Here is a 27,804-nt window from a genome sequence, read left to right as displayed (position 1 = left end):
TCATATCTTCTCATACTCTACTACAAAAAAAAAAGTGTATAGAATTCAAAATAAAAATGGGAATATCATATAAAATTAGTTGCTGCCACTTCGTATACATGCTATTCTGGTCAGGGTATATCTTTTACAATATAAGTAATGCCTGACTGTATCCTAACCAGATTACTAGGATTTCTTCCTTTTGTTTGATTTCGACTTGTTGCCATCCTTTCCTTTCCTTTTGCCTTTACTTACTTCATTGTACTTTCCTTGCTTCTCCATCTTAAGTTTATTGGATTTCACGCTTAGTAGTCCACTTGCTGACAACTTCCCCCCTCCATTTTGGAGAGCTTTCTCAAAATCACCTTCTTTATCTACGATGGCATATTGCTGCAGGTGCTGTGTGTCCAAGACACCTTCATTCTCAGCTTCCATTTTTCCCTGAAAATGCTTGAAAAATTCTTAGTACTGAACTGAAAAGCAATAAAAAATCAATCTAGGAAATTTAAGGTGCGTACCATAACTTCTCTGGCTGCCTCATTGAGATCTTCATCCACCGAAATGCTGTGAGGGGCCATTTCAACCTGATGGCAGAATAATGAATTGAGCCGATGTAAATGAAACATGGATGGAAAAGAAAAAAACCAGCAAATGAGGAAAAAAAGAGTTGGGGGAGGGAATGTAAAGAATGGAAGAAAAAAAACACTAATATTTTAGTTGGCAGTCGAACCAAAAGTTAATAACAAAAAATTTAATAACATTTTTTTGTGAAACAAATTTATTCTGTGTGATAGAATAAATGGCATGCTTTCAAATTTTACCCCAAGAACTTGTGCACTAATCTTGCATTCTTGCTTCCCCAGAACATATAATATGATGGCATTCCAGAGAATAAGAACTCAATTAGTACAGGAAAACTTCAGGGACCTGAGTGATGCGGTAACACTTCTGAAACTTTTCAAGTTTAGAAGGATACCTCTGCTCTGCTTACAGGCACAATAAAAAGATTTACTGGATATATTACCAAATCTTATAACACTAACTTTCAAGCAAACTTGTGAGCAGAATTCTACAATCCTTGGTTGGTTATGTTCATCCAGTTAAGGGAGTGGAAGGTCTCAGTAGAAGGTCAGATGCTGAACAGTGCAGCTTATGCTCCATAGAAACAAGGCAATTTCAAATCTGAAAACATACCAATCCCTCGAATAATAAGCTTGCAGATTGAAGACAAAGTAAGAGATAAAACCTCATTAAATTGCAGTTATTGGCTTGATAATTAATGCAAACATATGGCAATTCCTAGTGTCCCCTCCTAGCATCCAAAAAGTAGTTGTGAGCATTAAAATGTACTACTTATTATTAGCCCTTCTTGAAATATAAATGTTCTCTTGATTTAAGCTCTCCAATAGCACACATCATTTTGTCTGTAGGAAGCCATAGCAGATGTAAAACTTCGCAAGTTTTCCTTCACAAACTTGCAAGAATCTGTCAGGATGTGTGTGTGAGAGAGATAGAGAAGAGGGGAGTGCACGATAGATCTGCAGAACATCTTATCTTTGATAATTTTTACATGAGTTGGACCATGAAAAGCCTGGACTAGATCTCCTTATCTGTTACTATGGAGATTTTGGCTGCTTGGGACAACATTTGAAATTCATAATTTCTGCTTAGCAAAGAGGGACAAGGAGAGAGAACCATACACAAGGCTTATCCAGTCAGGAGGGAAACCAATGCCTCTTGGGGAGAAAGGATTTTTTTTTTGTGTTTTGGGGGGGGTGAGAGAGATCAGATATAGCAGCCTTGTAGTTTTTTTTTCACGTCCTATTAGAGCCAATATGGAAATCTAAAATTGTAGTAAACATAGGAGCACATGCAAAGGCATATGACCAAGTTGACTGGTTTTTCCCCCAGTTCATTGATTCAAATTGCCGTCCACACATATCAAAACCGTCATCAAAACATATACAGTAAGGAGCATGAGTGTATATCAGAAAGACAATAAGTTGATTGTATTTGATGTTTCATGTAGCCATTCCTTATTTCCAATGCTCAATTTGTAAGTAAGACAAAAGGAACAGGGGAAGCTGAGAAGATTTACAACATTCCAACCATCAGGAAAACAAATCAACCAAGCGTCCAAATCTGGAGACCCCATTTTTCTCTTCAATATAGAATAACATAAGCAAGGGTCCTTCAAACTCCATAAAGAAAAGGACAAAAGTTCTTTCTGTCATACTTGAAAAGTATAATTTTAGAATATACAGCAAAATTTTGTTTCTCTGGCATCTCTTATGGAAATCTGAAGAAACATCTGTTTTTGCCAGTTCAATATAAAACAACAAAACCAAAAAGACATCCAGGCTTTAATTATATTTCAGTGACAATTAGCTGGACGTACTTCTGCTAAGTTAAACTGTAAATCAGATAAATTTTTATGGGATAACCCCTGGCTTTGACAACTAAGTACTAGCAGATTTCAATCTCACAAATCCCAAAGTTACAATACTTTAGATTCTTGCACATAATTCCCATTCTTAAAGTAAACCCTTGATAAAGTAACAGTATCGCGTGGACTGTAATGTGTTTGCTAAATGACCAGTAAACTACAGTAAAGGAATGACAAAAAAAAAGAAGAAGTGAATCCTCTTTACTTACTTCCTTCAGCCGAGGTAGAGTTGCATCAATCTCCTTAGCTGCAATGCCATATAGATGGCTGCATAACTTTTTCATCACCTTAATGAACAATGACAGTATCTGTTCTCGTTCTAACTTCATTTCTTCCTGTGTCATTCAAGAGCCAAAAGAATAATTGGTCCATCATCAATGACATGTCAGTGGAAGTTATGGTAATTAATATTGCTCAGTAAAACTTAAAGATGCATCCATGCACATCATAAATTCTTGAAATCCAAAGTACATCTTCAGTTTGTAAGTCTGGGTGAACTAACCTTGATATATGTAATGTCATGACACTGCAAACCCATGCAGAATAATACAGAAGCTTGAACGGGAGATAACGTAACTGGAAGCTTTTCTTGGAAATACTGATGTGCAAGGATAGGCACAAGGTCTAAAATCTACAAAATGTAGCATATTTAGTTGTAAGTGGAATGCATATATATATTAGGCAACATTATTGTAACTTACATTTTATCGCTAAAGAATATTGATATGCTCAAGCGTCCTATAGAATGTTGAGCATGGAAATTAAATAATAAAACAAATGCTTTTAGTCAGAGACTACTATACAAAGTTTATTGTATGCAGCAGGGGTTCCATTATTCAATAAGTTGAATAATATTAGCTGTCCGCCTTCCAGATGGAAGCAAGGGGTTGGAGAAAGGCAATCGCTTGTTCTTAAAACTAGGATCAGACCAGCCTGGCAGAAAAAAAGAAGGAAAAAAGGAGGACAGCTCTCCATTCTTGGTTCTAGCTGGATTCTCCAGAACTAGAAGAATCCTTAGAACGAGATTCCAATACCGCACCTTTTGGGATTTTGAGAAAAGTTGCTCTTTCGAGAGCACAGTACGATGAAAATTGGATGGTATTCCATAACCATCATTTAGCCAATTCACTTCATGGCACATACATCTAGACTTAAGTTGCATTGGTGAACAACTTGGCACCAATTAAGAGGGTTGATTTTAGGTTGAGAGTCATACATACAACATTCTCAAACTTTCTCTATCATACTTTGATCCATGAAACTGAGCCCATAAAAAGTAGACAAGGTTTGTTGGTCTAGATATTAAATCTTGCATGGTCAAAAATGATAGTGCTTTCTTATACAGATACATTAGTTGCATGAATAAGATTAGCATTACCAGCATGACTAATAAATATGCTTATATTTAGTGATACATCTTCATTATCTCATGTTTAACCTATTTTGTGCTTTCAATGTAAATAACATCTAGTTCATACCTAGGATTTAAAATCTACGTATGGAACCAAACTAGTCACCAGCCACAACAGTTTGTACCACGTTATGGGGGGTGAGGGGACAAGGTCAGCATGGCCTAGAATGAGGCTGGTTCAAGTGCAGAAAAGAGAAAAGGGTGTCAAGCAGGACAGCATGGTATGAGGTTGGCACCAGTGGTATGGGTCAATATGCAATCCAGAGGCATAAAGGGGCTGCCCTCATTGGCTGATATGGGCAATACTCTGATCCTTGTTTCATGCTAGAAATATTTTCAAGGAACTCCCCACTACCAAAAAGATGTACATAGGAAGGGAATAGTGGGACCAATAAACTTAGACACAACTAATCTGGGGTAAGGCTCATTGTCTATGCCTAATTATAAGATAAGCTAAATACAAGGGTTTCTAGAAGGGAAAGGGGCATGACATTCCATAGTCAAATCCAAAACAAATGGCCTATTCAGAGCCCTATCCAAATTGGAAGGGAGTTTAAAAAATATCAACAGCCCTTAAAAGTTTAGGGAAGTTTACTTTATGAACTTTCCATCATGCGCAATTTTTGGGAAGTGATGATGCATGGTATAGATGTGGTCTTAAGAGTTGCCTACATCTGTGGCAAGTCAATGTGAAATGAAACAAAAAATTTGTAAGATAGGTATAGAGACTGGTGATTCCACGGAAAGAGGCATTTTGGCCAACAGATTTGATGAGCATGAAATAGGTTAAACAAAGAGATTAGTGGTAAGGTAGTTTTAGGTATATGAAACTGAATATGAAGTTAGAATTCAGGGCTTAGGAGATGGATGATCATGCGTAAAGACTGACATAGAGGTCTATAGTTTGTCTTAGGATGTCAATAGAGGATACTACTATAAAATTATTGAATATTGCTTGGAATTTGTAGGGAAGTAATTGATAAAGCATGCGCTAAGGCTTGACTTTTTCACTTTGGAGGAGGTGGATCAATAGAACAGTAGGAGAATACTTATTTGTTATGGTTGAAAACTAGAAGGTAAAAAGCATGCAAAGTAATTCACTATATCTACTTAAGATAACAAAACATAATGGAATAATTATTAACAGAATATAAATTTTTGTTGTCACAAAATATCTTACCATATGGTAATCAACACGATTGTTTGTATATGCTTCTAGTCGCTTCATATCATATGGGGACAGTAGGTCACCCACTCGCTTCAAAGTACCATCGGTGGCAGCCAATGCAGGTTCCTGCTCCCTAAAATTTATCTTTGATGCCAAAATGCTAGCACAAGATTATACGATCACAAATAAGCATGTGCACAGAAGTTCATAGTGGATGATAAGTTGAATTACTAACCTCATTGCAAGCTTATAATCAAGCGCATGGAAGGTGGAACCTAGAAGTCGCATAAACCTCTGTCTGAAATCTGGACAGAGTCATGAAACTTATTTCACCTGATCGTCAACAATTAGAAGCAAGCAAAGACTTAAGGTACAACAAAGCAGTATCTCACCTTGATAAAATGGTGCAAGAAAACCACATTGACCTGATTCACCAACTTCAATCTCATCATTGTTTAACGGCTTCAAGACCATGCAAGTATGTTCACCAGTCACAGCACTCTAATCACCAAGGTACATAAAAGACATTTAAAGCATGATATAAAAGACATTAGATACTAATAGCAACAGAAAAAAAATAGGTATAGAGAATAATACCGGAATATGGCCAATATAAAATGGATAAAAGTTGTGTTTCCTCCAAAAGCGAAAAAGATCCCGGGTTAGCCCAAAAGAAACACCAAGGAAGTGGAGCTTTTCAGGGCGTCGCTCACGAAGATGCACAAGAAGAGGAGGTAGGTTTGCTCTAGGCTTTATATTTTCTTCTAACAAGGAAGCCTGCAACACACAACCACCAAATAAAAAGACTTGACAATTGAAAAAAAAAAAAAAAATCAGAACTCATGAACTGCGTGGTTAAATAGTTATCAGCAAAGCTATGGCATCAAGCTTGATAGAAAAAACCTCATACATTGTCTTGCTACAACAAACTGATCAAATTCGAGATCATGATAGCCACGCTTGTGCTATAGCTAGTCAAGCCTCATAAGCCCAACAATTCTTTTATTAAAATCCATTCCACTTTAATCATATAGATATCCATAACTGAAGACATATATATATAAATAGAGAGAGTAATGCTAATGTACCCCTAAAAGGATGGTTAATAAGGTCCTCTCTCCTTAAAAATCAATGCTAGGGCATCGAACTGCTGAACATGATGTGCAATATAAACAAATGCCAAGAAACCAAAATTCATGTGGTTTAGTGGTCTCGAACACATGCATCAAGAAAGTGTGAAAATGGATGATTGTAAGAGCATGATACTATATTTTACCATGATTAATCATTAAAACTTACTGAGCTTAAATCTAACCATGTATTAAGATGTGTAAATCATGATCCACCAAGTAGATTTACATTTCATGTGTACTGTTTGGTATTTTACCATAATATCAATTGATACCGTTAATGTTCATAATGACTTGATGCATAGGCTAGTGCAATTGATATCGTTCACAAATTTTGGTTTCTATATATTTTCTATAGCATAGATCATGTTCAATGATTTGGATTTTGAAATTAGATGGCCTATCATTAATATGTATGTATGTATGAAAACATACACACACACACACATATGTATATATGTATGTTTGCATGTATACACATATAATGTGTGTGTGTGTGTGTGTATATATAATATATATATATATATATATATATATATATATATATATATATATATATATGCATGTATGTATATATATTTATGTATGTATACTTATAGGTATGAATATATGCATATATATGTAATTATGTGTGTGAGTCTCTATGTGTAGAATTATGCTCCTCTTGAAAGGAAAGAGTATCCACACTTCTCAGATCCAAAAAAACAAATAAGCCACTTTAATCGAAGATCCACACCATCGATAATGTTTTATACCATTAAAATTTTCTAGAAACCAAATCACATGTTTGGTGATCTCTAACCTATCCAAGTAGACAAAAAAATAAACAGTTTCCATTGTGCTAGTATGCTAAAAATATATGATAAAGTAATTATATTAAGAAACCACTTTATTGATCGCGATCTACACATGTTAAAACATGTATATATTGCAAACCAATAGATTCTAATACTTAGATGATAGCGAAACATGATTTCATAACATTTTAAATGATTATTTTTTATCTACTTGATGTATAGGTTAGAGACCATCTTAGTTTTTAGACATTTTTAGTGGTATAGATCATAATCAATGATATGAATCTTCAATTTAAGCCCCATTTGGCAAAGCTTTTGGTGGGCTAGAAAGCACTCTCTAACCCTCCAAAAGTACTTTTGGATAGAATAGGGGTGTTTAGTAAAAAAATCAAAAAGTTATTTTAGCTTTGCCAAAAAGTTAAAACACCTTCTTGGGAGAAGCTCCAAAATGGAGCTTCTTCAGAAAAGCACTTTTAGTATGCATCGAAAAACTATTTTGATTTATAATTTTTTTCTTTTTAGACCAAAATCCCTATGATAAAATATTATAATTACAGAAAATGTCCATTTATATTACAGAAATCTGCAGGAGTCTCAACAAAAAAAAAAACAAAAAACCCTAATCGGCCTTGGCTTTTCCGTGATCAAGGTGTTCCTTTTTCTCCATTTATTTATCCATCGTTTTGATTTTTGTTTGAGGAAATAAATTTTTAGCTTTGTTCTCAATTTTTTTTCAAAAATTAGTTCCTAAAAATATTATATCAATAAAATATTAATTAATAATAATTATTATAATATTTTATATTTTTATTATTTATTATACTATAAATATAATATTATATTACATTATATCATAATACAGTCATACCAAAAGTACTTTCTCAGTTTGTTTACCAAACGCATATTAAAATTCCACAACACTTTAGAAATGTAGTTACCAAACGGCAAAAAGCCTTTCACCCGAGGGTCCGGACTTCACCCGAGGGTCGCTCTCTTTCTATGGAAGGTGTTCTGGAACCGACTTCCTACGAGAGCAGAGCTGAGCAGGCGAGGTTGGGGGGTCCCAGCTGAGTGCGGGACGTGCGGAGCTGAGGAGTCAGCGGACCATGTGCTCTTCCAGTGTACATGGGCGCGGTCGACATGGCAGTAGGCTGGGATCCCGCGGGGGGCCCGGAGTGAGCGGCTACAGTTTCTCAGGGTGACACGGCAGTGGTTAGCCAGTTTACGGACCCGCGAGGAGGGCATTAGAGCTACTTGCACAGCACTTCAGATCTGGCTGGCAAGGAATGCCCGCACTCTCGGTGAGCGCAGGGTGTCACCGAGGTTTGTGGCAGAGCTCGCTCGAGCACAGGCCTCGGAGATCAGACCCGCCCTTCATACAGATAGACCTTTGACAGCTCGGGACACCTGGGGTTCCCCCCTGCTTCGGCAGCTTCTCAGTTGGTGTTTTTCACCTGGGAGCCCCCACCCCTGAGCTTCCTCAAGGTCAACTTCGATGGGTCGGTTCTTGATGGCGGCACGCGAGGCGGTGCAGGCTGTCATACGAGGCCCGCACTCCAGGGTAGTGACCGCAGGTGGCTGTCAGTTGTTTGATATATCGGTGCCTGGAGCAGAGCTGCATGCAGCCTGGGCAGACCTTCGACATGCGCGGGTAGTACTGCGGGCCAGCTCGATTATCTTGGAGGGGGACTCGGCCACTGTTGTCCGATGGATTCAGAGGGGATTGGGGGGTGGGAGCACAGACCATCCCTTGATTCGCGATATTGTGATGATGAGTGAGGGAGGGGCCACTTTGGCCAAACATGTATTCAGGGAGGCCAATGGGGCAGCCGATTGGGTGGCTGGCCATGTGGCCCACCACTCGGGGTATGCCCTCTGGTCGGGGGAGGCGAAGCTGCCATTGGCACTCCGTGAGGTCTTGTATTTTGATTTTATTGGGTGTATTCGTACCCGTTCTGTATGAAGTACCCGTTTTCAGCAAAAAAAAAAAGCCTTTCATAAAAACTCTACCTCAAAAGGCTTTACTTTCGAATGTTCTACTGCCAACAGGTCTACAAAACAGGCCTTAGTTACCTGATTATTGATTTTAGATTTGAGAGAAGTAGTACCTCTCTTCTCAAGAGGAGCAAAGTGCGTGTACGTACGTATGTATGCATATCTATGTATGTACGTCCGTACGTATGTACATGTATACATATATGCATGTGCATATGTATATATGTAAATATATAAGGATAGGGTACATTCCTTTCAAGTGAAGAGGGTATCTACTCCTCTCAGGTCCAAAATTAATAATTGGATTCTTAAATCATCCATACCGCTGATCTTGATCTATAGCACTAAAGATGCATAAAAACCAAAGATCACACATTTTAGTAGTTTCTAACCTATCCATCAAATACAAAAATGGCTGGTTTCTGTTGTGCTAGTATGCTAAACTACAAAATAAAATATTTAAATTAAGAATCCACCTTATTGACCATGAGCTGCACATGTTAAAATATGTATAGATTGAAAATCAACAAATTTTGATGCTTAAATCATAATAAAACAGTCTCATAGCATTTTAACCATCTATTTCTGTATCTACTTGATGCATAAGTTACAGACTACCAAGACACGTGACTTTTGTTTTTCTTTTTAGGCATTTTTTGTGGTATAAATCATAATCAATAGTGTGGATCTTTGATTTAGATGTCCGATTATCAATTTTGGACCTAAGAAAATATATATGTATATATGTGTGTGTTTGTACATGTATATGTATACCCACATGTATATACACATTTATACATGTATATTTGTATATGTATATATAAACTACTCTCTTGAGAGAGGATGGTATCTACTCCTTTCAAGCCAAATCGATAACTAGGCACTCAAATCAAAGATCCATAGCATTTGATCATGATCTATACCACTAAAAATGCCTAGAAACCAAGAATCGCATGTTATGATACCCTGTTTTGCTATGATCTATACAAAAAAATTTAATATTTTTCAGTCTATACATGTTTTAACATGTGTAGATCATAAGCAATAATGAGGTGGATTCTCAATATAAATGATTTATCGTGTATTTTAACACATTAGCATAATAACATCATCCACTTCAGTGTCTACTTGATGCACAAAGTTAGAGACCGCCCCAAACATGATCTTTTATTTCTAGGTATTTTTAGTGATAGAGGGCGCAAAGTTACTCCTTGTGACCTCGGTATCATGAGTTTAGAATGCGGAACACCCTCTCTACATGCAAGGTTAAGGTCGCTTTTTTTAGGTATTTTTAGTGGTATAGATCATAATCAATGGTGTGGATTTTCAATTTGAGTTCCCAATTTTTATTTTGGACTTAAAGAGTATATACCCTCTTCTCTCAAGAGCCAAGTACATCTCTATGCATAAATATAGATATACACACACACACACATATTTATATACACATAGATATGTACATATATGTCTGCATATGTACATGTATATGTATATAGAGTAGAGTTAAAATGTGGACACCTACACAATAGCCATCCTGACCAAATAATTGGGAGCATGGCACCGACAATCCAAGCCATTGAATATGATATACTATCTCTAAACTACTTATTATCAAAATACCATGTGATTTGGACATCCCTGGGATAATGAACATGGATAGTGCATATTTTTTGACTACTAGATGCATATATCAGGGATCTCCAAATCACATAAGTTATGAGAGTAATTTAGAGATAGTAGATTGCATCCAATAGCTTAAATCATTAATACTAGACCCTAGGTCGTCCACTTTGGACTGACCTTATTTGGACTGTTATGAGGGTGCCCGCATATTAGCTCTACTCATGCCAATATATGTATAGAAAGGTATGTATGACATATGTATATGTATATATATGTATGTGTGAATACGTATATATGTATCTATCTATATGTGTGTATGTATATGTATGTACGTACACATAAGATATAAATGAATTAAACTTATAAGAAAATTTCTTTTTGCATGAATTGTGTAGAGAATCACATGATTCTTTTCTAGTTTAAAATAAAACCTTTTCTGCAGCTTCAGTAACTTTGACTTTAGGCTCCTCAATTTCCTCAGCATCTATCTCTGCAAAAGCTGTCAGTTGACCTTCATAATACCTGTCGATGTGTCTCACACAAAAGAAAAACTTGAATATCCAAAGCCATATCTGTTATCCCAAAAAAACACACACACACACATACACCCAAAAAAAGGGTGACAAAATTTAGTTGCATTGGGCTAGGGTTTTTTTTTTTGTGTGTGTGTGTGTGTTGTGGGTGGGTGGGGGTGGGGGTGGGGGTTGGGGGGTGGGGGGGTTCATTTGAGTAAAGTTTCCATAAATCCATATACTCTCTGAAATTATAAATGAGCCACTATTTTTAAGATAACAAAGAAATTGCTTCCTGCATCTCCGAACAAACATTGCAGTGGCATTACTCATCTGACAAAAGCTATATTTCTCTTGATCAAATTATAAGATATCGGAAACATAAGTCACCAGATAAAAAAGATCAAAGCTACAACAAAAACCTATCTAATGAAATCATAAGAAATGCAGCATATTTGTTTCTTCGTTCCATATACGATGATTGTTAAACTTTGATAGGTCATTAATAAATTCACAAAAATCATTTATAAAGAACAATGAAGGCACCCAAGCCACAATATATTGCAACCACAATGAAAATCCGCATCATATCTGCTGGGTTCAAATTTATGCGTTCTACTTTCCCATATCTCCAATCTAGGCAGTTGAATTTAAGAACATAGCCATAACCAGGTTCATCAGGGCCGTCAATTCTAGGTTGCCTTTGAATTGTTTCTTCTCAAGATTTTTATTCCCATTAAGGACAACAATTTATGTTATACAACCTATTTTGAATCATTTCTTGATTTACATCTAGTTTCCTACTTGCATCATTTCAACCCTTCAACACAGATCTAAGCCACCTCTTGCTAAGGGCTCCCCTTGTCTTTGTTGCACATTCATATACCAACTTAGGCAACATAAACACTGATTCTAGTCATTTTTTTAGGTTTCCCTTATGTGAAAATCAGCATTCCAGCCAATATCCATGAGTGCTATGCCTTATTGATGTTCGATATGCATAAATGGAAGCCAATGAACAAATAGTATAAAAAACATAAGAAAAGGAGGAAAAGAATGTCAGACCTTGTTAGAAGCTCCACTGCAGTTGAGCCATATCCAAGCTGCAAAGAACAAAAATGATAATCTCTGCCAGCATAAAGTGGGAATTTATAAACATGAAACAGACTCGCAAAGTATGACAAATTACCCTCAAGGCACTTGGGTGGACAGCAATGCGCACTATTCGAGCTCCTGAAAGAGTTGGAAATACATTGTCTTGGAATTGCTCACAAAATTTCCAAGGGATCTGATCACCAAATGGTTGATGGCCCTCACTTAAACTCTTAACCGCAGATTTCCGTGATATTTGTCCTTCAAGACAAACCTGAACAGAAGATGAAATAACATGTAATTCCAATATAATGTGTATTTCCCATAGAAACAAGCATGACAAATTTACCTACACACAAAATTGTTAAACCTGTATACGGACCACATTGTCTAAATTTGCAGTGGAAAACTGTATCTGATGATCATATTACAGTCAATAACTAGCAAAGTAACTATTACTTGTAAGAGATAAAAGTGTAGCTTATATTCAAAAATCGTCTTCTTGTCACCCTCTCAAACCAATGGAAACGCCTGCAATACCTTTTCTACATAAAATAAACCACAGTATATGCTCAAGCAAACTGACAATAACCCTAACCAGCAAGTTCTGCTGTAATTTCTTGGCAGCCTTATCAACTTTATTATCTTCCTTGTTCCCATTAAGTGCCAAATCCTCCACTGTAAGCTTAGATGAATTATGTTCTGAAGCTCAGTCAAAGACTTCCTAGTCATTCAATGAATCACATGATTATTAGAATAAATGACTATTACCCACTGTTTGTGATGAGGAACATCAAGAATCAAACTGATGCAGATGGGCCAGCATGGGTTGCTCTAGAATGCAAATACGATTATGTGATGTGCAACTATTTTACATTAAGCACTCAATCAACATAGTAGAACAGGGGAATTGAAGTCAAAGAAACATCTATTACTATTATTTAGAAATGAGCCTATATTTAACCATAGACCCCACAAAAAAAATGATACAAGCTTCTAAAATTATAGAGCCTGTAATTTTCTTCAAAAAAAAAAGTTATGAAGACTTGAAATTTTCTATTCTGTGAGAAATTATCATCTAAGCAAGTTGAATTTGTATAGATTAAGGCCAGCAAAACCGGTACCAGACCTGTACCGGTTGCCCGGCGATATGGTATTGTATCATGCCTTGCCAACTCGTGGCATATTGACAAAGGGGAGCCAACGAGGGAGGAGAGAGGGAGAAGGAAAGAGAGGAAGAGAGAGAGAGAGAGAGGGAGATGGAGAGGGAGGGAGGGGGAGAGAGAGGCCGAGGGGGGAGAGAGAACTTTCGAACCCTTGAAAAGAGAGAGAGAGAGAGAGAGAGAGAGGGAGGAAGGGAGGAAGAGAGAGGTAGAGGATGGGGAGAAAAGTGGAGAGAGGGAGAGAGAGGGCTTTCAAGCCCCCTCTCCGTTGGCTGATGCGTAACAGGAGTGAAGCCCCTGTTTTGAAATCAAACAGGGGCACCTACGAACTTTACTTTGAAAAAAAAATTAAAAAAAAGGGCCAAAGACCTTGTTTCATTTCAAAACAGGGGTTCTGCTCCTGTTACGCATCAGCTAGTGGAGAGGGGGCTTGAAAGCCCTCTCTCTGCCTCTCTCCCTCCCTTTCCCTCTCTCTCTCTCTTTAAGGGGTGGAACCATGCTGGTCTGCCCCCAGCATGGCTTGATACGCCGTGAATCGCGCACTTCAGTATGGTACCGCCTTCCAAGCACTATAGATGATCATGCCTTGAACAACATTTTACTTTTCTTGTTAGTTAGAGATGCATAGATTATAAAATACATTTTATGATGAAGTGGACATAACAAAAGTTGTCTACCTGAATGACACACAAAATATCTGGAAGCTGATTTTTTGACTCATCAACAGGACCTGCAAAGAGCAAAAAATACAAGTATAGATCAACAAACATATAATAAAAATTTTCTTTATTCTTGTGTGTGATGAGGGGGCTGTTTGGGCTTCAGTCATACAAACAATAAGTAAAATCATATGAAAAGCATACCAAGCAACACAAACAGGTGGTGTGATGGTGCATCAGACATCAGTTGTAAGTCATTCGGTGAATTTTTGTAGTGGGAGGCAACATAAAGGGCCATCATCCGCTGAAATACCAAAACAGAGCAAAACTAGGTTAAATTTTAACAAGATAATGATAAATTTACAAGTTTGTTAAGTACAATGTTCCAAAGTTACTAACCAATAAACAATATGACATTAAAACATAAGCTGATGAATACCTAAGAAATATAACAGTTGATATGTTACCTGTAAAAAAATCTCACTCTCTTTGTGATATGAGAAAAGTGTGTCACGATTAACATAATAAAGATCACATTCGCTAGGGTGGGGTAGTCTACAAATAAAATGATTTCGATGAGTAGAATGAAGATGGCAGAATGCAAGCCGCTTTCAAGAATGCAATGCTCACCTAGTAATATTTGGAATATAACTTGCAACATCCAAGCAAAGTAAACCATTAAGCCAAGACTCAATTGGATCACCAGATGTATATCTAATAGACTCGTTCAATTCGATCTTCTTGAAAAACCTACCTACAATCCAAGCCAAGAACATTAACTCCCATACCGAGAATTAAGACTAGAGATTCATATTAAAAATATGCAAAATGTTATGGTATTCTTCTCATCCCAACATTCTCAAAGTAATTGCATTTCATGTCACCCAATGGTGCAATGGAACGAAGATGCAAAAAAGAATGCTTTTGACATAGAATTATAGCAAAGTCAATCAAGAAGAAAAGAACAAATAAGATGAAGATGAATATGTGACATAACAGTAACAACAGCCAGGATGGTTGTCATAGCATTTAAGAAATGATTAAGAACTTGTTTATAATTAGATTTAAAAAAACCTAAGACATTTCAAAGGAGAGTCAAAGCAATCTAGCCATAAAAGAAAAACTATATGGAATATGGTATCAACGTGATGCATGATTTTATTTTGTCAACAAACATATACACTGTCTGGTCAAAAATTAAATCCAACTGTATTACCAGCATCAATATATAAGAACTAATTAAAATGAAATTTAAAAGATTAAAATAAAAAGGATAAGGGGGAAAGAAATATTGATCAAGCTAACAGAATGATCTCATTTGTAGATGCGCATTGTAACCAAAGCACTTGATGATATGATAAGAATAAGAAAAAAAAATAATGTGATTCATAATCTTATCAAGGTTAAAAAGCACTCGAGATCACTAAGGTTGAGTCAACTAATCCATATGACAAGATGATTTAGGCATGGGCAGCACCAGCAAGAAAGGCTTATATAAACTTGATAACTGTACAAATAACAAGAAATATTTTGATCCATCATGATCTCAGATCCAAAACATCTAGGTTTCCTGTCACTGAGTTTTGCATAGCCCAACTCAATCCGCGACCGAGTCAGGTCAAAATTGTAAGCATAACATAGAGGCCTGGCAAAATCTACTTGTAGCTAGTATAATCAATCATACCATCAATAATTCCTATCAAGGGAATGCACAATTAATTAACAAAATCTGATAAAATCTTTCTTAAAAGTTACAAAGCTTTTTAAGGTCACTTGAGGGTTCAAAGAACTAGGAAATCCCCTGCATTTTTTGGAGTTCAGAGGCTTGACATCCTGCAATTTTATCAAGTAAATAATAAAGGAGGCAGCTGGACCTTATCCGAAGTCAATTCAAATTTAAACCCCTTGTAGATTACGAACAGAAAGACTGATTGGTCTTATTTTCAGCTGGATCAAGAGAAAATTGTAGCTTGATTCTTGGATAACTATAAAAGGTTGATTACTGACGCTTTATGTTCGCAGTAAGGGCTCCTTGTTTTCACAAAATTTGCAGAATGCCAAAAATTCAGAACATTTCTTAGCATATGCTTCATTAACATTACAAGATATTACATAAACTTGTCTCTATAGACTCGTTTGTTTTGTGGAAAGTATTTTTTTTTAGTAAAATGTTTTCCCTGAGAAGTTGATGCCTAAGTATATGATGCCTTGGAAAATGGTTTTTACATATATGGTTGACCATACGAAAGTGACACATTCCATAGTGGCTTATGTTTGGTTGAGCATTTACGTTTCTGAAAAGATAATGTAAAATGCATGTTATGCCCATAATAAAAGAAAAAATCTTACCCTATTTTATCTAAAAGCTTAAGGGCACTTTTGGAGAAAAAAAAATTGCCCCAATTTTTAGCCCGTGGGAAAGTAACTTTCCTATATCCCACATAAGTTTTTCTTTTCTATGAAATGCGGAAATCTTATTCCCATAGGAAAGCTACTTTCCCATCTCTCTCCTTTACAACTCTAACCAAACATGAGGTATTTCTCCATTTTCTCGTTGACCATACTTTCCTCCCTCCTCTTCCCGCGAACCAACGAATCCTATTGTTATGCCATGTATTGCTAGTCATTTAGGACATGCTTTCTTTTGAATTTAGGAACAGACCGAAACAATGACATATCTCTTACCAGAATGAGAACCTTCTAGGACACTTTTGAAGTTAGGAACAGACTGAAACAATGACGTAACTCTTACCAGAATGAGAACCTTCAACATTCTGAGTAGGCATCTGGCTTTGTGATTCTAATTGCTGGAGAAGCTTCAAGGATAACGACCGTCCAGTGCCTTCATAGCTTCAAAAGAAATGCTTGAATTCATTATTACATCAATGAATATGCATATCGATAAAATTGCGCAAACAGTCAGTCCTCCTAGCAATGCTGAGTATGCCAACTATTTTCAAAAGCACTGTTAGTTTTTGGAAGTTTGGGACTCCATATATGGGCATGTATGACAAAAGAAATACCATAAACATATCATACCCATTGACGGTGGATGACAGGAAGACCAAATAAGGTCCAAGCAATGATTTCACAATGGGTAATGGAATAGCTGCAGCTTCATCAATAACTAGGAGCTCGACTTGAGAAAGCTTTCCATGGTCGTGTGGCTTTAGATACTGCCAATAAGAAAAAGTTTTTAGACAAGAATGATACTACCAGGCTTGTAAAATTGACCATTCTAATTAATGAATATTTATCCAAAAGTGAAAATAGGCTTATCAAAGAGAAACTAAGTCGCTGGCTTTATTATAGGATAGATTCTTGATTTAGAAGTACTAAAGTAAACAATAAAATTTGGGAAAAGTTATTAAGTATAAAGCCAAATTATCTAAGTAATTATACAAGCAATGCTACTTTAACAGATATAGGGATTTACATGCATTTGAACACTTATGACACATTGTAGAACATTTAAAAAATAAAAAAAGGTAATAATGATATTGTAAGCAAAATGAATTAAATATGATTTTATAAAACAAGTACAAAAACAATTCGTGAACATTATAAAGTAATATACTACTTATGGTACTTGAGGTGCTCACAACTCCACATATTACTTGTCCATGGTTCCAAGAATAGTATATTTCTCCAGTCTAGTGAGAGACAACTAAAAAACAATTTCCACAGTCCCATCTCCACCTTCATTTTCCCACTTAGAATACAGATAACTTCTGTGTCTATGAAATAGAAACAAATCAAGCTCATGTGCACCAGAGTAATTTTTATCTGTATTCTGTATAGTTCACCATGAACTAATGAGGTATTTACAAAATTATAGGACTCAAGTTTCCTCCCTCACAATTAGAAAAGAACAAGCAAAACCCATGGTTATATGGAAATTTTTAGAAGGTCCATCTTAAAAAAAATTCTCCCACCATGGCCATCAATCCACTTAAATTACTGCATAAACCATTTTTATTTATTTAACCAATTAATACAAAATCAATGAAGCGAGTCAAAAGCCAAAGTTCACTTACCTGAATCGTCTGGCGATGCTGCTTGTAGACATTTATCTGAACTGTTGCTTTCTTCAAATCTGGGTCAGCACTCTTCAACACATCATAATGTAAATGCTCCTACAAATTACAAAATTTTCAATATAAATATTAAAATTACTGGTATGCTACATAGCAATATCAACATTTACTTGGAAAATGTTCTGAAAGTAATGATGGCATGATCTAGAAAACTAAAAAGATTCCTTTTTTCCTGCTTGTCTGTGTGGTTTTGTGTAGGGGTAAGAGCAATAGTTCTACAACTTTGATCAAAACAAATTATCATGTCAAATAAATATGGCCGGAATTATCCTCTAGCTGCACAGTTCACAATACTAATGAGGAAGGCTTCTAATATTTACCACTAATCATCATTCAAACCATGATGAAGAGACCTTTTTATAACCACAAAACACTAACATATTATTTATATGTAAAGGGACATATCATTTAACTGGAACAAGAGATAAGGTAAGATCGCATGACTTATCGATGTGTTGCTGAATATCTTTGCAGGCGTGATTGATGATTTAGATCATCTGAATGCAACATGATGACCAAGGAATCAAGGGTAATATACTCATAAACTGCTTGGAAAAGAGTGGTAGTACAAACCTTATATTCCAATGCATTTATTCCTTTGCAAACAAACTCAAATAAAGTCTTAAGGTTCTCAGGACTCGGTGCAGTGACAAAAATATTTGAATACCTAAAGAAAAAAAAAAGCAAAGTTTAGAATCTAATAAACTGAGGGAAGAGGTGAAAATAGAACCACGGAAGGGTGTAGTATTGATTAGATAACCCTGCAGCAACAGCCCCAGCAACAGCAAGACCTAGAGCAGCCGATTTCCCTCGCCCACGAGCAGCAATTAAGGCTACGGTGCTTCGAAGTGCCTTGTCCAGAATTGCATCAAGAAATGTAATGACAGCTTTTCCCTAGGTTGTAATAGAATGATTTATCATCTGAGTTAGGAAATAGTTGTGGTTGTTCCATTGCAGAGTGAGAGCACAAAAATTTAAGAGAGAAATTTAGATAGATTTGCAACATGTACCTGGTCCATCGTACAACATTTGCCAATCAAAGGACCAACAGGAAAATCATCATGAAACTGTTCTTTCAGAGTCTTTAACTCCCGCTCCTTTTCTGATAGCCCCTCTGTGTCCTTTAGAATACAGGGAAAGTATAAGAACGCATGCACTTGATAAAGAAAACTTCAAGAAGTAAACATTTTCACATGATCAAAAAATATCGATTAATTGTCATATATAATTCTTTATCAAAGAATTCACATATAAGAAAAATGCAACATATTCTGCTTGAAAGTTTGAAGTATCATCCAAAATGTTCAAGATGTTTTACAAATTTCACTGCATAACAAAATATCATAACATAATATAAATAGAGATTCAGGGGAACTATACCTCCATGACTGATACAGGTTCGATTGATCTTATATGTGATGATATTGGTAAAATGTTAAGCTCATCATCCATTACAACACATGCTTTACATGACCCAATAGATAACAAGAACCTTTCGTTGAACCGTGAAGCAGCATGAGAATGAGACTCTGTTCGAAACCTTTCATGCACATCCTGAAACCAGCAAACATGCACAGACTTAACATTTAAGTGACTGAGGGCTAATGCCATCTTAAATGATATACGCAATTGCAACCCACAATTTTTTATTATGGTTACAACAACTCAAAGTAAAATAAAAAATACAAGATGCCAATCACGGTATTGGGTTTCTCTTTTCCTCCCTAAAGCTAAACTCCACTGAGATCCACACTTGTGAAAGTGTATTTTTTCATTTAAGACAAAACGCAGCCAACAAAAAAACTGAAAGAAAAGAGTTCAATGCTTCAACTAGGTCAAAATTTTAGACACTAAAATTGGAACTTGGTGGGACCAAATAAACTTGCAAGCACTTGGTGCACACAGAAATGGCAACAATTAATTTTGGTGATTGGCAAATGGGTAGCAAGAAGTTACTTTCAGAAAGTATAAGAAAGTCTAGGGTTTGGATTGAATCTGAGCTAGTGGATCTATGTTCGTATTGATAGTAAATATACTAGGATGGATGGCACAGGTGATCAGAGGTTGTCATGTATGGTTAAATGTCTTGGAATAATAGAGTGATAAGAAAATGAATTTATAGTTCATCAAGAAGCTATGCCTAGTCCCATCTCATATCATGGGCCATCCTGCTTTGCAATTCAAAATTACTAGAATCTTTTCACTTTATGTATTGGTAAAGGTCTCGCTGCAGTGACAAACAACGGATGCAATAATGATTTCAACATTCAGATGTATTTTAAGTGTGCAATGGACAGCTTTCTTACACCAATTAAATATTGGCTAATATGCACTCCATGAAGAATCTTTAGAGACTAAATTCAAGTTGGGATAATCGAGCAAGATGGAAGATTAGTCCCAAGTGCACATAGGATTGGTACTAATAGAGGCTACAAAACATAAGGCAATATAAATAAAATGAAGACATTTGTTGATCTCTAGGCATCAATTAGAGATGCAATGTTATGACAAACTAGCTGAGAGATTGATATAGCTCCATCTGAGCATCAGATATAAAACAAGAATCATGCCATATGTCATTTAGCTGGTAAAAATTGAAAGTTAGCATGGTAGGGGGGACAAACTTACCATAACCATGGTGTGGAGACTGGTAAGAGAGGAAAGGGAACGTAGCAACAGGATTATGAGTCCACCACCCTCTACTGTCTCAATAGTTCTTGCTAGGAGATTAGGTGTCAATGCCTCAAAATCCTAGAAATTAGCATCAGAGTCTTTGCTATCAACAAATACATGCAAAAGGTGGAGGAATTATACTGACTATGGCATCAACCAAGTAAAATTGATGGTGTAGGACAGCATACCTGCAATATGCACATGCCAAATGTATTTCCAAGAATTCTTTCTGAATCTTTATACAAGCAATATGTTATATTTCCGCTTTCAACAAAAAGTGTAAAAGGATCCACTTTCTCAGGATCCAGCAAACCCCTCTGCATCAACTTCTTTATTTGTTTTGCACGTTTTTTCCTGTGACTGAGATAACAAGATCCATTTGTAATATTAGCAAAAGATATTCTATGATAGTAACAGTTGGATCCAGAAAGGCGATCTCAAGAAATGAGAAGAGATGAGAACTTACAAATAAGTGCAATATGTTCTAGAGTATTTCATGGAGGCTATTACAAGGAAAAACGTAAAGCTCATATGTCAAATTGCCTTTGGAATGCAACTACAGTTCCTACCACCTCAAGCACCAACTAATGCTTGCTCGGTGCTTACCACAAGGAGGATGGTGCACTTGCATAGTGGCCTCCCTTTCTTTACGGGTATGCTCTTGATCAAAAAGATGCATTAATGATGCTTTTAATTGGTTCACATCCACCTCACTATGCTAGGAATGAGAAGTTAAAGAGTGCTGTCAAAAAGATCCAGATACTACTTTCCCTTCTATGAATCCATATTTTCTGCTTATGATAAGCTAGTCCATAATTATGTTTTTCCCTAATTTTTGAAGAGTTTTGGATAAAGTAAGAAAACGCAACTTTAGGCTGAAATATTAACTGAAGGAACCAACATAATGAAATATTGGGAATAGTATTTGCAAAGCATTGAACAACAATAAGACAGGTCAAAAGTTCATAGAGAAACCAAATTAGAGAGCCCAAAATGAAGTTAATAATAGAAGACTTATGGTTGATTGTGAATTGTTAATTGTTCACCCAATTTGCTCTGGGGCCTGGCCTGAGAGAATCCAGTCTCAATCCGAGAAGCCCTAGCTATCAGATACCTTGTATTGCTTTGTCAAGTCCCAAAAAAAACTGGGATGGGCAAAAAAAAAAAAAGATTTTCTAGCCTGTGTTATTCTTTAGTAACCCTCCCATCTATGTAGGGAGGAGTGCATGTGACTATAAATAGGATGATGGAACATACCCTTCTCCATTATGCAAAATATTTTAAAAAAAATCAATGTCATGGTGCCATAATTTACATTTAAAATATTAAACAAAGGGCCACAAATGAATTCGAGCACAGCCACATACAAAAAGAAGAAGAAGAATGAAAAAATTAAAAAAGATAAAAAAAAAAAAGATTGAGAGGTAAGGCACGCACCTGCTGAGCTCAAGCTTCTCCTTATAGCACCACAATACAGTTGGTCGAGATTTCACAACCGCCTTGCTCAGCATGTAATGGAGATTCACAATCTATAAGCAACAACAAACATCATCATGGTGCATTATAGAGATAGGGACGCAAATACACCAGAATAAAAGCTACACGTTGTCTCAAAAATAATGTCATTCAAGAATCCAGTTTCCTTTTCTTCATTCTTTCATATAATACTCCTCCTTTCTCATCCCCGAACGAATCAAAATTAAAAACTTTCTTGATCACTTAAAAACGATTCTCTAATTGTGTCCGAAAAAAGAACAAGCACCTACGCAGCTCAAATTAAACCCGCCCCCCTTCAGTCAACGATCCAAGAATCCAGCTTCAAGAAAATCTTGAAAAGATCGAGTCATTTGCTATAGAGAAAGATTGGTAGAAAAAATCTCGAGAAAAAAAGACAAAAGAATGCCCTGAGTTGGACAAATCATGCGGAGGAAGAGGAAGAGGAGACCTGGTCTCGAGACTTGTCGCCGACGATAACGAACATGGAGCGATGCCTGAGCTTGACGCCATTCTCGATTAGCGTTCGGATGCGGTCGTCCACCTTCTTCCTCATCGTCAAACGAAGGAACAGGAACGGGAGGAGGAGATCAAGAAAGGGTTTGTTTTTATATTTATTCCTCTCCGCTCTCAGGTGTTAGGGTTTTGGCTCCAGGGCGTTAGGGTTTTAGACGGTCCTTATAAACCGAGGGATTCGCGTGGATTGCAGAGGACGGGGACAGGTCGGAATAAAATAATAAGGGCGTTTGGTATGAGGTGATTTGATGATGTGGGCAGAGGCGACGAGATCACCATATTTGATTGCACCACGGTAATTCTATATAACGGTAATTTTAAATCATCTTCACTCTTTAAATTACCGATCAACCTAGTGATGGGATATCCGTTCTTGAGGTCGGAAATCTAAAACCATCTCAGAACAGTGATCCTGGATTGAAAGTTAAAGACAAAAATACCTCTCAATTTAGCACAAAAATTGATATATCAATATACCATCAATATATTATATCAATATTATATATATATATATATATATTATTATATTGATATTATATATTATATTAATGATATATATTATATTATAATATATTACTAATCATATTATTATTATTGGAGGATAATTTTAAATTATAATAGAAATATATTATTATATTTTATATTTATATAATAAAAATATTTAATATATTACTCTTATTTACCTTATTTTTCTAATCAAATTAGTTATTAGTATTAAAAATCTATTATAAGTATAAATAAAAATATTAATTCTATAATGAAAAATAACATATTTTTATAAGATTAATAATTTCTAGGAGTAATAAATATATTTTTATAGAATATATTAATAATTAATATATTGATAAATATATTAATATTTTATTATAATATATTTTATATGATTAATAAATATATCATAAGGGTTACTAAAAGTAGAATATGTGACAAAATTATGGAGCTGTTATAGAAATTAGCATATTGATTTACATTTTTGATTCATGAGAATTAAAAACATATAAAAAAACAATCTAAGATATATCAGGAGTATTTGTGGTATTATGTGGTCGGTGATTTTGGATCTCTGTACCATATCAAACAAGTCACTCATGGATACCTGGGGATTTTTAATCACTGGACCATAGCCTGCCAAATACATTGATCTTAGATCACTGGATATCAAATCACCTCAGCATTCAGATCACCGAGGATCTTAAATCACCGTGGTGATCCTATTAGGGTTACCAAACGCCCCCGTAAAGTTCTCCAAGTTGTTATTTGTCTCAACATCACCTTTAGTAAATACTTTTGCATATAAATTCCCACATGACATGAATAATATGCACCGGTTTCTTTGTGAGTTATCTTCTTAGTAAATTAAAATTAGAATTGTTATAGGAATTATCTGCAAGAATGCTTCGAGTCAGAAGCAATATCTTATTTTACTAACTTAATGTTGAAATGCTATAGGAAAAATTATTTGTAATAATACTTATGTTAGAAACAATTGCCAAAAAAAATTGCAAATAAATTGCTCGAATCATTTTGTACCTGGCATCATCAATTTTTATGAACCTCTAAAAGATTGTACTAAATATAAAACCATAAGACCGTGATTCCTTGCTAATCACATTGCTATTTCTCTTCTCCTCTTTCTTTCATGAGGCTATCGATAAGATACATCCATTTTTTTCTAGAGAGTTGCCATTGCCAATACAATTCTTTCTCTTTTAAAATAAGTCATATGTATCTCTAACAAGTATGAGTAAATAACAATAAACAAAATAAATTATAATAGTCGTTGGATGGAGCTTGCTGCAATATTTTGTTTGTTTTATGTTTATTGCAAGAAAATTTATAAAAAAAATAAAAATGTTTTTAATTATCCAAAACATAACCTCTCTAGCTTCGTCAAATTTCTGTTGAAATAAGCAAACAAAGAAACTAGATTTCCCTAAAAAATAAAATAATTTCATGATAATTTTTCTCTACAACTAAATGTACAACAAGCATCTTTATGTGTGCAATATTTTTGTAATTGTTACACAAATGAATTGCTTAGATGATATCTTTAGACTCAATCCAACTTAAACTTCTATAGCAGCTTATATCATATATATTGAACTGGGATTAAAGAATGCATTGTGTGATTCCTTGCCATTTTAAAGTCATGATGGATAGAAAAATAGTTAAATCATCCTATAACTTCATAATAAAGTCCTTCCACGTAGCTTATGTTTTTTTTTTTTATTTTAGAGTAATATGTTTAGCTTATATCTTCCATTAAAAGCTAATCTTGTCGATTATTCTATCAGCTTGATCTAATATATATGCCTAAAATTAAAATACTATGGCCATAATTTTAGCATTTACCCATCTTGAACAACCGCTGTGCACTCAAAAAAGCATTGGTCATTACCCATTGTTGTGGTTCAAATTTGGCCCGAGGGTGACCACGCTGGAGGAGCCGAGAGAGCTACCAGAATGTCGAAGAAGAAGACGAACCACCTCCCACGCGACGGCGTACCTGCACAAAGCTTCACTGGTGGTTCCGGTGAGGGTCCTCCGACGCTCAAGTTAGAGTGGATTCTTTTAGATAGATTCCAAAAGTTCCTTAGGTGTTACTTGATGGGGCTATTTATAGTCCCTGTAGAGGTACCCAGGTGGTGGAGGTATGGCCCATTCTCATCATGAGAAGAGATGGCTTCAAGCCAGATGGCGCACGGCTAGAGCTTACTTGAAGCGCACGGTGCAGTCCGTTCTTGTGAACGGTAGGGCGTTGACAGTCGTAGTAGGGTATGGCTGGAGCGGTATGACGTTGTTCTTGATTATTGTTGGTCGGCAAGTAAAGCTTAGCGCGGAGGCGTTGTAATTTACGACCATATAGGCGGAAGTAGGTAGAAAGAAATGGAAATCAGAGGTTGAGGAAAAGGCAGAGAGAGGAGAACCTTCGTCATGACTGATTGTGGTCATGGCTGTGGCCGATCGTGATGGTGCCAAGACATCGGCCATAACCAAGTTAGTTTTTCCCCCTTCCCCACTCTTCCTCCTCTTCTTCTTCTTCTTCTTCTTCTGATATATTTCTTTCTTTTTTGTTTTGATTCCCGGTTAGGCTAGATCCAATCGAATAGGGCATGAATAATAGAAGGGTGAAAGAGATCAAAGACTTACCTAGCTCTGGAACGGAGCTATGATGTTTCCTCCGATGATTCGGCGGTGGTGTCGAGCTGGGGATACCTTCTTCTTCGGTGCCGCAGCTTCACGTGCCGGCCTCGGAAATCAGTCCGGCATATCAACCTGAATCGCCGCCTTAAAAGCGGAATAGTGGCAGCCGTCTCTTCGAGCACTGGAGCCCCATTATGAAGCCGCAGCTCAAAACCGTCTCGAAAAAACTGCCGCCTGGTGCCTTCATTAAAAACACCCAAAAGTGCCTCTTCCTCTTCTTTCGAAACGACAAAATAATTTGAAACCGCCTAATCTCGTCAATGTGACAGAACTAGCTACTTCCTTCGCCCGAGCTCGAAAACGGCTCGAACTTGCAAGTTAGGGGGTAGTGATGGGGGGAAAAGTGGATCACCCAATGCATAGGGTTAAAACACCCAAATCCGATAGTAAGCCTAGCCTCGGCGAACGTGATCTTAATAAGCATGGTCTCGACGAACGTGATCTCCGTAAGCATGGTCTCGGCGAATGTGATCTCGGTAAGCATGATCTTGGCGAGCGTGATCTCGGTCTAGACTAAGCAAAGCTTGATTGACCTCGAGGCCAAGAAAGACCTAGTCAGAAGCTGAGACCAACCCCAACTCCACCGAAAGTCAAATCGATCTCTAAATCGGAGTGTCTGCATAAAGAAGGGGTCACCAAATCCTTCATATTCAGGATCAAATTCCGCAGTCTTCGCCACAATAGCTGTCAAATTTGAATACTTGCAATCTCAACCGATTGCCAGCTAGCTTGAAATTCCGTGCCATCTAAGGTAATTTATTTAATCCTAGATTTGTGCAATCACATCCGATTGCGAATAACCGCCACACCCCCTCCTATAAAGAGGGGGGAACTTCGGGGAGAGAGGGATTTCTACCACTGGACAAAAAAATTTCTCAATTAAAATATCTACAAACCCTCTCCGACTTAAGCATGAGAGGGCTTTCGCCGGATCCCCTGGCCTGGGCTTCTTGCAGGTTTGCCGAAAACAACCATCCGCCACCGCCTGCGGCAGAAGGTCCTCCTCATAGTTCGCGATCACCTCCGGATCCGATTTCCAGCAATAACAGTTCCAAACAAGTTTTATTATTAATATCAAGGTGTCTATTTTGACTAGGGTATCAATTTGTATCACTAGAAAAGACTCATTAGTATTATATGCAAGTATTGTATCTTTTGTTATTTGTTGTGGTTCAAATCTGGCCTGAGGGTGACCACGCCGGAGGAGTCGGATGAGCCGCTGGAGTGTGGAACGAGAGGACGGGGGCCACCTCCTGGGTGGCAGCGAACCTGCACAAAGCCTAACCGATGGAATTCCGGTGAGTGCCCTCCGACGCTCAAGTTAGAGTGGATATAGTTGGTCCAGCCAAAAAAAAGTTCCTTAGGCGTTACCTGACGGAGCTATTTATAGTCCCTGTAGGGGCGTCCAGGTGGCGGAGGTATGGTCCGTTCCAATCATGAGTGGGGATGGCGCACAGCCAGAGCTTGCTTGTGGCGCACGATGCAGTCCGTCATTGTGAGTGGTAAGGCGTTGACAGTCATAGCAGGGTATGGTTGGGAAAGCAGGGCATGGGCCCTGGTTGATATGTCGTGGCTTGGCCAGCAAGCAAAGCATGGTGCGGTGAGGTTGCTGCAGGGCATGGCCGCAGCATGTGGACGACGAGGTCGACGTTTTGAGGTCGGCCTTTTAGGCTCGGCCTCCTGAGCTCGATCTTCTGAGGTTGGCCTTCTGAGCTCGGCCTTCTGGGGTGGGCCTTCTGAGATCGGCCTTCTGAACTCGGCTTGGCCAAAATTAGGTGACTTATGCCGAAAAATAAGACAATCCATTTTGCCCCCCATTGTTTGCCCCTTGACTTCCGAATTTGA

General features: G+C 36.9%; 1 protein-coding gene across 1 annotated transcript; it reads right to left on the bottom strand.

The window, feature by feature from the left end:
* Window positions 1-39: 39 nt before the first annotated feature.
* LOC103712943 (RNA cytidine acetyltransferase 1-like) lies at window positions 40-23,002 on the bottom strand. The gene is made up of 26 exons (XM_008799657.5): window positions 22,691-23,002; window positions 22,183-22,274; window positions 20,934-21,105; window positions 20,701-20,823; window positions 19,453-19,626; window positions 19,083-19,193; window positions 18,833-18,966; window positions 18,646-18,739; window positions 18,013-18,111; window positions 17,015-17,151; window positions 16,728-16,825; window positions 14,606-14,729; window positions 14,443-14,530; window positions 14,180-14,279; window positions 13,994-14,046; window positions 12,251-12,427; window positions 12,127-12,164; window positions 10,981-11,071; window positions 5,602-5,781; window positions 5,397-5,505; window positions 5,240-5,309; window positions 5,017-5,164; window positions 2,928-3,056; window positions 2,635-2,760; window positions 498-563; window positions 40-420 (listed from the first exon to the last, which is right to left on the bottom strand). Exons 1-26 carry the CDS (start codon window positions 22,793-22,795, stop codon window positions 166-168), a joined length of 3,093 nt encoding a protein of 1,030 aa, XP_008797879.3. The 5' UTR covers window positions 22,796-23,002; the 3' UTR covers window positions 40-165.
* Window positions 23,003-27,804: the final 4,802 nt, after the last annotated feature.

The sequence above is a fragment of the Phoenix dactylifera genome, chromosome 1 (genome assembly GCF_051530095.1).
Source record: "Phoenix dactylifera cultivar Ajwa chromosome 1, Ajwa_hap1_PhDact_Kaust_v1.1, whole genome shotgun sequence".
NCBI lineage: Eukaryota > Viridiplantae > Streptophyta > Magnoliopsida > Arecales > Arecaceae > Phoenix > Phoenix dactylifera.
Note: the sequence above shows the minus strand (reverse complement) of the source record. Positions and strands in the feature narration are given on the sequence as shown.

What these genes read in the sequence shown, in the direction of transcription:
- LOC103712943 (XM_008799657.5), bottom strand. Translation starts at nt 22,795, where the DNA reads ATGAGGAAGAAGGTGGACGACCGCATCCGAACGCTAATCGAGAATGGC. An exon ending in GCAGTGGAGCTTCTAACAAG is followed by an intron (nt 11,072 to 12,126) that starts GTCTGACATTCT and finishes ACACATCGACAG; the next exon opens with GTATTATGAAGGTCAACTGA. An exon ending in ATCGTGTTGATTACCATATG is followed by an intron (nt 3,057 to 5,016) that starts GTAAGATATTTT and finishes TACATTTTGTAG; the next exon opens with ATTTTAGACCTTGTGCCTAT.